Source organism: Lepidochelys kempii, chromosome 10 (assembly GCF_965140265.1).
Source record: "Lepidochelys kempii isolate rLepKem1 chromosome 10, rLepKem1.hap2, whole genome shotgun sequence".
In the NCBI taxonomy this organism is placed as follows: Eukaryota; Metazoa; Chordata; order Testudines; family Cheloniidae; genus Lepidochelys; species Lepidochelys kempii.
In genome coordinates this window covers 65,573,538-65,585,559 of record NC_133265.1, presented here as the reverse complement: position 1 = coordinate 65,585,559, position 12,022 = coordinate 65,573,538, and the positions used below count along the sequence as shown (strand labels likewise).

The window sequence follows — 12,022 nt, the reverse complement described above, 5'->3', positions numbered from 1 at the left end:
CTTAGAAGTAGCTTAGCTGATTGTACCTTGAATTGCTATGGCTGCAGGGATATCATTATTGCAACTAAATAATTGTGTTTGAATATTTAACTAGATAAACTGATATTGACTTCAGTAGAGATATGCCAGTACACATTAGCTGAGAATCTTGTCCAGTATTTATCTTCTATATTTACTATTTTATGAAATTTTGTACCTTGAAAATATTAGTAAACTGATTTCAGTATTATTTTCTGCATTATGTATATATTGGAATTTCCTGGGAGATGTGGTCCTGATATTGTAGATACAGTAGGATTGTCAATTGATTTATTAATTTATCTGTGAGCTGAAATCTAATTATTTCTGCTTGGCTTCTTCACTGCAATGACAAAATACTCAATTCCATGTACATAGAAAAATGTTATTTTATTATTTTTCTGATGAACACTCTTTGAATATTAGTTATAGTATTTCCTAAGATATATCCACACAATTATATATAAATTCATCCTGATTTTTCAAAGTCTGGGAATGCTCATTGTATCCTATTGGGCTACCTGATATACAATATATTATCATTTTCTTCAAATATTTTGATTTATGAATTTCAGGTCTTCAAGCACCCTAACTTTTGAAAAAAGTTTTGTTTTGTTTTCCCATGCTACAATTGTTTCATTCGTGACTTCTTGCTTAATAGATCCTGAATTGGTTTGTTTGCTAAAATTTATTTTAAATTAGGCATTGCAATGACATTATGAGGTGCTAACAACAATAAAACTATGGAAAAACTGTTGAAAGAAAGCTTGCCACTTACTTAAAAGTGACTGAGTGGAGCCAGCCACTGAATCCCTAAAATTAGTCCCAAATCAGCAGAGTACTTGAACATGTACTTAACTGCTGTATTCTGTTAAGTCAGAGACTGTTAGGGGGCTTATTCCTTCACCCACTTACTTCCCTGGTCCTTCTCGCATGAACAGAGAGCAACAATACCTGAAGTCCAAAGGTGCAAACAATTCGATGTTTATTGGGGTGAACTTCCAGCAAGCATGATTTCAGTTTCCTTCCTTAGTGTCCCCCTTCCCAGCTCTGACACCACAGAGCCTTACACCTGTGTCCCTGTTCCCATTCCGGCCCTTAGCCAAACATGATTCCAATTTCCCCACCCCCATTCCCTGTTCCCATTCCTCCCCCTCACTTCCTGATTGACTGCAGACTATATAGTAAAACTTGAGTTTTGCTTTGCTATACCTTAACCAATCATTTTCCTGAAATTTAACTAACCAATCCTAACCTATTGTAACATGATTATGTAACCAATTATATCCCACCACCTTAATTAGTTTACACCCAGCAAAATTAATTATACAGCAGACAGGAACAATCACAGAACCAGACAGAGATTATACAGACAAACAATAGCAAAGTGGGAACTATAATGACAAAACAATACAGAAGTGAGGATTTCACATCCCAGCTATTGATAAGTGAGTTCTTGCCAGACAGGATGCTATCAAGCTAAGTTTTCTTTTACATTTTCTAGGCACTTCCCTTTCTCTGGAGGTGATAGGCATTATCAGGACAGGACTGTATTCCTAACAGCCCAATAGCACCTTATTTCAATGTGACTAGGTTGGAATGTGAGGATGTGACCGTCGCTTCCCAGCTTATGGCTGCCTCTGTTGCTTAGCCAAAGGCCTTAGCCTAAGAACAGGGCCTCAGACTGTCACAGTAAGAGAAGGACCTTACACCAGCAGACAGTGATTTTGATTCTTTCTTTTATACCTCTATAACTAGCCAAGTGATAAGAATACACCTAAATTCTTAGAGTATAGGCCTTTACAGACAGGCCTGAATATCTATTTCCTAACAGAGACATTGTTCTGAAAAGCATTGTTTGACCCAAAAGTAACACGCAGGTAGTTACAAATTATATCAAAGCAGATAGTCAATACTTCCTAAGCTGCAACTAATGATACTTTTTGGAAGTGGTATTTTTTCTGAATAATATGTGGTAGTTGAGTTTTGTGCCCTGCAAAATGGCAAGAAAAGTACAAAGTATGAAGTAAAGGTTTACATGGTGAAAATTCAGTAAAAGTTCATGGATGACAATTGATGACAAGGCATTAAACACTAATGCCTCATGCTTCTTCCCTCCCCCCCTCCCCCAACCCCACAAGGATAATCTTCTGGTTAAGCATGGGGCTGGGCACTTAGGGTTTGTCTACACAGTAGGGTGATGTGTTCTATCAGGTTGTGATTTCTAAAGCTCACCAAAGTTTTGCACATTAAGTGGTCGATGTAGACCCTGTTAGTATGCTTTAAAAGAGCACTAGGAACCTTTAGTGTGCACCTGCAGGGTCTACATGGACCAATTAATGTGCAGCATGTTAGTGTGCTTTAGAAATCAAAGTCCCACAGAGTGCATTACCCCACCATGTAGACAAGCCCTTAATCACTCTGCGGTTCAGTCCTCTATTTGTAAAATTGGATTAATTCCTCGTGTTGGTATTGTGAGTCAAAAAACATTAATTGTAAAGAACTCATAAATACCACAGAATTCCACAGCTGTGCAAACTCCCCCGAATGTCAGAAACTTAAAAGAAAGGTACCACTCCCCTTAAGTTCTAGGGGTGGACTCTCCTCTTTATTCCATCTGATAAAGAACAAATAGGTGCAAAATAGATGCAATTGGATAATGTGTTTTTTAAATTTATAAAGTGAATATGCTGGAGGTGTTAGACATGGGCAATGACTCTTAACAGCAGTTTGCTCACAGTGTATTAAAGTGTTCATTTTGTTCAGTTAAAGTGTAACCCTTAACTTCCAGTTGCAAATGCATGTGTCCAGTGTCAATTTAGAATAAAAAGGAACAAGCTTAGGCCCTGATCCTGTAAAAACTTGTGCATGAGCTTAACTTTGTATGAGTAAAGTACTGTATATACAAACGTCTTTGCAAGAATGAGACTTCAGCCTGTCACGTCCTCCACAAATGTAGTTCTTAAACAGAAGATGAGATATACATAAAGGAAATGTGAGTCTTACTGAGCCTACTATTCATCTCAAAGATGAGTCAGTAGGACTACATACTGAATAAAGTTAAGCACATAAGTATTTCCATGTTTGGAGCCTTAGTTTGGTCAAGATCTTGAATTTGTCCTGAAGCTGAAAAAACAGAGATGACTATTTTGTTGCTAAATCTTACTCTTTTTTTTTTTTTAAGCCACTGATACTCAACGTATTGATTCAGAAGAAATTTCGATTCAAACAGGCAAGATGAGGAAAACAAAGGTATACTATTTATTTTACGTTTTTTTTTTCATTCTGTTACAGGTGTAGACAGTGAAGACCAAATTTTCAAAGGGGCCTCTATCTTGTATCTTAGACTGAGACTGTGGCCCACCCTATATAATCACACAGATAAACCTACTCAAAAATATGATCGTTCTTTATATTGTCACACAGTATTCTGTAATGTAGATAAGACCTAAAGCCTTTGAGTGTCACAGGCCATGTTTTTCAGTTTGAAGTCATACTTGGGCTATTTTAAGTTCTGACTTGTAATATGTCATCAGCTGAAAGTGTTTTCCTTCATCTGAGAATACAAGATGTTTAATTCATAGTACGAAGTGCATTTAACATTAGTTTTGAATGTTTGTTTAAAACATTTTTCAGATTGATAAATATATCACTGAAGAATCAAGCAGAAAAAATGTAAAGGTAAGTTTGCTAAGCATATAAAGTAGATTACAGTATTATATCAAACCAATATATTGTGTCAATAGTGTTTAAATTAGTGGCAATTTAGGGAAAGAAAAGAGTACAGAATTAGGCCACAAATATATATATTAAAGATTCAATATTATTTTTATTAATGATATACATTTAGATATACAGCATAATGGAAAATCCAAATATGGTGTGAGTGTGTTGATTTAATTTGATTTAATTGACATGTCATGTATGAATACTTGGGGCCTAATTTTTGGATCTTTCTAAGGTGTGCTTAATGAAGAACCTATGGGGGAAGCAAAAGTGGGTGTGTGTCAGTTTTATATTCTCCTGGTTCCTGGGGCTGCTTATAGGCAGTGAGTAGCTAACGATAGAGGGGACTCAGTCTCCCCAAAATTGATCTCTGCCAGAAGGAGCTCCTTCACTACTGGTACGATGGAGGGCTTACTCAGGTGCTAACTGCGTGAGCCATAGCCCACCTAGGCCCACTCATGGATATGCCCCTGCTGAGCCTCCCTGCCCCAAGAATATTTTCTCCAGCCACCTATGAGTCTGCTTCTGCTCCTGCCATAAGTTAAAGGAGCCTTTAACCAAATCTGACTGGTAAGAGCACACAAGGCACCACTGGGACAGTCAGGGAGTCTGACTGCTCCATTTGAGGCATCAATGTGATTACTTACATAAATAAAGTTAGTGGTAGGTGTCAGTGTTGTGAAACTAAGCACTAAAATATTAACTGAGCAAATTTAATGGAGATCGTATGAAATAAGAACAGATCTAAACTTCTGTGACAACACAATAATGTATTTATAACTGAGCTAATTAAGTTAAGAAAAATATTACTGATACATGTAAAAATAGCAAATCAGGTTCTCTGTTCTTCTGAGATTTCTCTAAAGTTAAGGGCCAAAACCTGCTCACCGGAGTTGCACGAGTAATTTTGTTGACATCACTAGATCAGAACCCACTTAGCTCACAAAAATGGTATTCAGAGTAGCAGCCCTGTTAGTCTGTATTCGCAAAAAGAAAAGGAGTACTTGTGGCACCTTAGAGACTAACCAATTTATTTGAGCATAAGCTTTCGTGAGCTACAGCTCACTTCATCGGATGCATAAAGTGCAAAGTACAGTGAGGAGATTTTATATATACACACAGACCATGAAAAAATATACATTGCAAGGAGAGTGATCACTTAAGATGAGCTATTACCAGCAGGAGAGTGGGGTGGGGGGAGAGAAAACCTTTTGAAGTGATAATCAAGGTGGGCCATTTCCAGCACATTTCCAGGAGTTAACAAGAACGTCTGAGGAACAGTGCAGGGGAGGAATAAACAAGGGGAAATAGTTTCACTTAATATAATGACTCAACCACTCCCAGTCTCTATTCAAGTCTAAGTTAATTGTATCCAATTTGCAAATTAATTCCAATTCAGCAGTCTCTCCTTGGAGTCTGTTTTCAAAGTTTTTTTGTTGAAGGATACTCACTTTGAGATCAGAAATCGAGTGACCAGAGAGATTGAAGTGTTCTCCGACTGGTTTATGAATGTTATAATTCTTGACATCTGATTTGTGTCCATTTATTCTTTTACATAGAGACTGTCCAGTTTGACCAATATACACGGCAGAGGGGCATTGCTGGCACATGATGGCACATATCACATTGGTAGATGTGCAGGTGAACGAGCCTCTGATAATGTGGTTGATGTGATTAGGCTCTATGATGGTGTCCCCTGAATAGATATGTGGGCACAGTTGGCAACGGGCTTTGTTGCAAGGATAGGTTCCTGTGTTAGTGGTTCTGTTGTGTGGTGTGTGGTTGCTGGTGAGTATTTGCTTCAGGTTAGGGGGCTGTCTGTTGGCAAGGACTGGCCTGTCTCCCAAGATTTGTGAGAGTGATGGGTCGTCCTTCAGGATAGGTCGTAGATCCTTGATAATGCGTTGGAGGGGTTTTAGTTGGGGGCTGAAGGTGACGCTAGTGGCGTTTTGTTATTTTCTTTGTTGGGCCTGTCCTGTAGAAGGTGACTTCTGGGTACTCTTCTGGCTCTGTCCCCACATTTGGGGACAATGTATACCTTCAAATCAGCAGCACTGCTATGGGTACCTGCATGGCCCCACAGTATGCCAACATTTTTATGGCAGACTTAGAACAACACTTCCTCAGCTCTCGTCCCCTAATGCCCCTACTCTACTTGCGCTATATTGATGACATCTTCATCATCTGGACCCATGGAAAAGAAGCCCTTGAGGAATTCCACCATGATTTCAACAATTTCCATCCCACCATCAACCTCAGCCTGGACCAGTCCACACAAGAGATCCACTTCCTGGACACTACGGTGCTAATAAGCGATGGTCACATAAACACCACCCTATACGGGAAACCTACTGACCGCTATTCCTACCTACATGCCTCCAGCTTTCACCCAGACCACACCACACGATCCATCGTCTACAGCCAAGCTCTATGATACAACCGCATTTGCTCCAGCCCCTCAGACAGGGACAAACACCTACAAGATCTCTATCAAGTATTCTTACAACTACAATACCCACCTGCTGAAGTGAAGAAACAGATTGACAGAGCCAGAAGAGTATCCAGAAGTCACCTACTACAGGACAGGCCCAACAAAGAAAATAACAGAACGCCACTAGCCGTCACCTTCAGCCCCCAACTAAAACCTCTCCAACGCATCATCAAGGATCTACAACCTATCCTGATCTACAATCTGTCTGTATAGAGTGGTAAATCTGCATAGAGCTTTGAACACATAAAGTGCTATGTAAATTCTAAGCATTCTTCTTATTTTTATTTTGCTTTCTGTACTCTGAAATACAAACTGACCCACTTCCTAGCGTGAAATAAAAAACATACAGAATGTTCAAATTATACGAGGGTGATGTCAGGGAGAAGGAGAATTGTTTTCTTAGCTATGTCCATAGCCTCTGCTGGGACACTATCTAGTATGCACTTGCCATACAATTAACAGAATGACTCTGCAGTGACTAGCTTCAACAAGGAAATGAAGGCAGGGTCTGGGAAATGGCAAAATATGATCTCAAACTGAACTACTGACTTAAATAAAAAAAACAAAGCAAAACACCTTGACAGGGTTTTACCCTATATCTTGTGGGGGAAGTAATTTTTGAGACAGAACCATAGGGATGCAAAACATTTACTAATGATCAGGCAGCAATTTCTTGCTGTACCTTGACTGATTGATACCTGGACCTCTCACTGAATCTAGACAATCAGAGAAAGCAATCGGTAAAGAAAATACTACTGAAAAAATGGGATTCCCAACAATGGAACATTTCCATTGTGGGGTAAGTGCCTTCAAATTCAGTTTAGAAAAAATATATGGTGGATACATTTGAAGTGATATGTTCTCAGCAAAAAAAGAAAAACTACCAGGAGACCCTTAAGGTAATAATCAGTAATTAAACATTTTTTCCTTTTAGAATTATAGATACCCAGGTTTCAAGTTAAAACAGCTTACAGAATTACCAAGACACTTGGAAGCAGCAAAACTTTGGGACTTGGTTATAAAAGCTCACAATTTCAAAGTATGTAACTTTACTCCTGTTTGCTAAATAGAAACTGATAACATAAAATAGCACCAAATCTTCATGGTTTATATCTTAAATAAGTGTATATTTTAAAATGGTCATATTCCATTTTTTCTTTAGGTTTTTTTTAATTCATGAAAGATGCCAGATTGAGAAATCTAGACACTGAAGTCCATTATTTATACACACAACCGGCTCAACTCAGGCAGCAGCGATGAACGTTTCCCCTCAAAGCTTTTTCTTGTGTCTCAAACCTGATCTATTCTTATATTGGAGGGAAAATACATTAAAATAACATTAGAGTTGCAAAGTCAAGGACTCAGAAGTTAGGAAGCCTCAGATCTTCAAAGGTATTTAGGCACCTAACTCCCATTAAAATTAATAGGAGTTAGGAATCTTAATACCTTTAGGGATGTGGGCCAAAATGCCAGAATTAGGGTTGCCTATATAACCTTAATTCAGCCTCCTTTTATATATGCATTATAGTATAGTCTTTAATTACATGATTACATGGTATTTTTGCACAGGATCCATGTCTCATTCAGTGCACAGGATGGACAGTGCTCAGAGAATGAATTAGGCCTGTGTAGGGCATGAGGCTATTGTCTACAGGACTCCTGCAGTGAGGATCCATGGACCTGGAACCCAGGTTTGCAGGCTGCTGGGTGGCTGCCTTGTCCACACAGCCAAACTACAAGTCTGGCGAAGCAGGGAACAGCAGCCTATGAGCCCTATGGGTTCAAGCTCCACTGGAGCTCTCACCCATGGAGGTCCTGACTGGCAGAGCCTACTGTGTTCTCTAATTGCCCTAGGGAAAACATCTGGAGGCTGTCTGTGCAACTCAGTGGATTTCCAGCTTGCTGCTGCAAACAGACCCTGCAACACACTCTTGATCCATTGCCTCACTGATGGTTCCTGGCCCTAGTCCTGCTCCTGATGCCAAGCCTTGCTTCTGGTTCCTGGTCCCCTGCTCTGCTCCTAACTCCTCACCTTGTCTTGGTTCCTGCTCCATTACTGTCATCTTGCCCTGCCTCTGTTCTACTAACTGTACTTTGGCTGACTCACTTGAATCTAACATGGTGCAACTCATTGACCTTGATTCCAACCTGATCCTATGGTGTGACACTTGACTGCTGTTTCTGGCCTTGAACCCTCTAGGCTGAACTCAGACCATGTCCCTTATAACCCTGACCCTGGCCTCAACCCCAGCCCTGTAAGTGGGGTCCTGATAATTGCCAAGCTCAAGTGAGAGGGAAGTGAGAATGATCGTACTGGGAAACACCATTCAAACTACAGAGGGTGATCGGATTATCAGAGTGATTCTGTTAGAAGCTGATGAGTTGTAATTCAAGTTCCTGCATCCCATTGCATTACTAGCGCTGCAGCACGCAACTTTTAACACGTACATACCAAAATTATCTTCTATGCTATCTAGCTCAAATTTAAAGCACCACTTAATTTGAGCTAGAGGTTTGTGTTTATGTACAGGAATCAGGTTAGGAAAAAACTTGAGGTACACCTCGAGTGAACAGTTAAGTGAAGACAAGCCCTTTGTTTCTCCAAAAGATTGTGCACATGGATTCTACTCTTGGTACATATGCACCCTATTTGTACAAATGGGATTCTTTTGGGCAGTAGTGCCCAATAGGGCTGTGCCTGCTAGATGTTCTTGCACCTCCCACTCAAGAACATAAAAGGTGGAGTGATCCCTGCTGTCCCTCAGTTCCTTCTTACCTCCTGTGGCAGCAAGAAGGAACCCCTCCAGTGTCCACTTGCTTCTCTGTGCAAATGTTAGTTATTACGGTTAGTTAGTTAGTTCTTAGTGAATAGTTTTAGTTAGTCTTTTTGCCAGTTGGCACCAAAACTAGGTATTTTTTGTGTGAGATATTTAATTTATCGGCTAGACTTCTCCCCTCCATCCATTAGAGGAGCACTAACAATATGGAAGAAACAAAATTCGCAGTGTTCAAAATCTGCCCTTCATGTGAAGCTTCAATGCCGCTTACCAGTAGACTCTCCCGCTGCCTCTTTTGTTTAGAAGAGGATAAACAAACGTAGAGAATTGGTAGACAAGGTCCCAAGGGAAAGAAATCTAAGAGAAAAAGAAGTTCAGGACAGGTGGCAGTTTCTCAAAGTGACAACATTAAAGCCGTATTAGCAAAGTATCCCAAAGCAGAGTAAAGATGGGAAGAAACAAATATAGCTTTATCAGGAGCTCTTTAATTCCCTGAAAATCAAAAAGGAATCATACAAAGAGTGAAAACAAGGACAAATTGCTAAGGACAAGTACAAAAGAAGAGCACAGGCATGTAGGGACAAAATCAGAGAGGCATAAAATGAGTTACAACTAGCAAAGGACATAAACGGCAATAAAAAGGTTCTATAAATACATTAGAAGTAAGATGAAGGAAAGTGTAAATCTTAACAGGGAACGAGCAGTACTAACAGATGACACAAAGAAGGTGCAAGTGTTTACGAATACCTACACCATCTCTGACAGATGTATGTCTAGCGTGTTCTTAAAAACTTCCAATGACAAGAACTATACAACCTCCCTTGATAATCTTTTCCAGTCTTAACTATCCTTATAGTTCCGTTTTTTTCCTATTATCTAATCTAAATCATCCCTAGACTGTAATGGGAGCTGCAGAGCTATAACCTTTTATAACCCTTTGAAGACTTATCCCAAATAAGTGTTTAGGTCAACTGTCATACTTTTGAATAGCTGGTAATAACTTTTACGAAAGGAAATATACTGCTATATATGTTGAGGGACTGAACATTACTTCTAAAGTTTAAATTTTTTTTAAAAAAGTTACTTATGAATGCATGTTTGGCACACAGTGCTGTCAGAAAGCCTGCTATATAGACCAAAAAATGACTTGGACAGTTCAAAAACCATAATTTTAGTCCCACCCCCAATTCCAAAAAGTCTGTTTTTTGTCATACTGATACTACTTTACCTTCAGGAAATGACAGGAAATTAATAGCTGCCATAATAAATAAACCTGACACAGTCAAAATGCATGAATTCCAGAAAAATTCAGTACATAAATTACATAATATTTACAGGTTTCAGAGGAACAGCCGTGTTAGTCTGTATTCGCAAAAAGAAAAGGAGTACTTGTGGCACCTTAGAGACTAACCAATTTATTTGAGCATGAGCTTTCGTGAGCTACAGCTCACTTCATCAGATGTTTACCGTGGAAACTGCAGCTATTTACAATTTATATATTTACAATCCCTCAGTTATTATCAGGTAGTAACAGATTTAACAACTATTTCAAAAAATTAACTTTAGAAATACAATTTGTGTAATGTAATAATTTTTAATAACAGCCTCATTTGAAAAAAAAATTAGAAGACTGCAATTGCACTCCACATAAGAGTGTTGAAAAAATACCGTTATGTGAGTTTTAATGTCTTTTTATGACATTAATTGTAATATTTTGGGGCTAGTTTCAGTGGTGTTGGAACAGTTTTTATAGTGGGGGTGCTGAAAGCCATTGAACAAAACTGTAAGCCTTGTATATGATAGAAACCACTTCAATCCAGAGGGTGCTGCCGCATCCCCAGCACCCTAGTTCCAGCACCATTGGTTAATGTGTACCTTGCCCTTTAGAGCTACCCATCAGGACAGTTCTAAAACCTCACTAGTACTTCTGCACAGGGGCCATGCACAGTTCATAATTTATACCTGTTACCTGATGCAGAGGGGAATAAATGGAACTTATATATGAATCTTCTTTATTGATTTGGCTAACTGTACTCTTATACTCTGAGGTATTGTTTTTAAATTGCCATTGTGCTGAACTCATTTTTAGGATTCAAATGCAAACACTACCTAAGGCCTCACTAATTTTGTGTATCTCAGTTTCTGAGTGCCAAATTTGAGACATTTAGGACCTGAGTTTCAGATATGCTGAATATCTGTATCTCCAGACAAAGCCAATGCAAGCTGCAAATGCTTGGCATTTAAGAATATGAGGCTTTCATTGTATCCACTTGAGTACCCCGTGTTGTACTCAATAGTGGATAATTTTGAAAGAAAATGCTTCTCTTCAACTTAAAGCTAAGCATTTCCCTTTTGAGGTTTTTTTCACGTGTTTGCTGAATCTAAGAAATTTTTCTGTTATCTGCTGGATTTTGTTATGAAGTGCACCACTTGCGCTCTTTAACTTTTTGCATTTGTACAGTCTGAATAGATAAATTAAACAAAAAATTTGTTTCAACAGGGAGAAGTTTTTAAAGTTTGGCGAAAGTTGTTTCTCTCAGAAGCATCTATTGCTATTTTACAGGATTGTTTTTGGTGGTGGTTTCTTCAAAAGTTTAAGGTATAAACATATAACAAAAGTTATTCTTACATCTCTTCTAATCAAATGTACAAAATAAAGATTTCTTGTTTTACAAAGTCATGATTCATAGATTGGATAGATTCAACAGGAGCAGATGTAGGTCCAGAATGAAACGTCTAACTTTAACCTGATCTCAGAGGACATACGTTTTACTTGCAAAGAGCCATTTAAGATAGAAGATTTAAATCACTGAATACTAAAATAAAACTTTAAGCCAGAATTATCTGTTTACTTTCGCTTTGCTTACTTTGTTTAATGATGCTAAGATTTATGCAAGATTTTGTTTTGAAATAATTAAATATAAGAACATAAAGCAAAAATATCACTACTTTTGTTACCTGACACTATCAATATGTACATAACTGAGGAGCCAAGGGAAAATATTCATAC

General features: G+C 38.5%; 1 protein-coding gene across 4 annotated transcripts in view; it reads left to right on the top strand.

Annotated features, from left to right (window-relative positions):
• Positions 1-12,022, top strand: part of FAM227B (family with sequence similarity 227 member B) — a 211,676-nt gene that overhangs the window by 10,345 nt on the left and 189,309 nt on the right. For all 4 annotated transcript variants that reach the window (XM_073303962.1, XM_073303960.1, XM_073303961.1 and 1 more), the window contains exons 4-7: positions 3,203-3,270; positions 3,655-3,699; positions 7,170-7,274; positions 11,513-11,611. In XM_073303962.1, the coding sequence (XP_073160063.1) occupies positions 3,203-3,270; positions 3,655-3,699; positions 7,170-7,274; positions 11,513-11,611 (317 nt within the window). The remainder of the gene's footprint in view (positions 1-3,202; positions 3,271-3,654; positions 3,700-7,169; positions 7,275-11,512; positions 11,612-12,022) is intronic.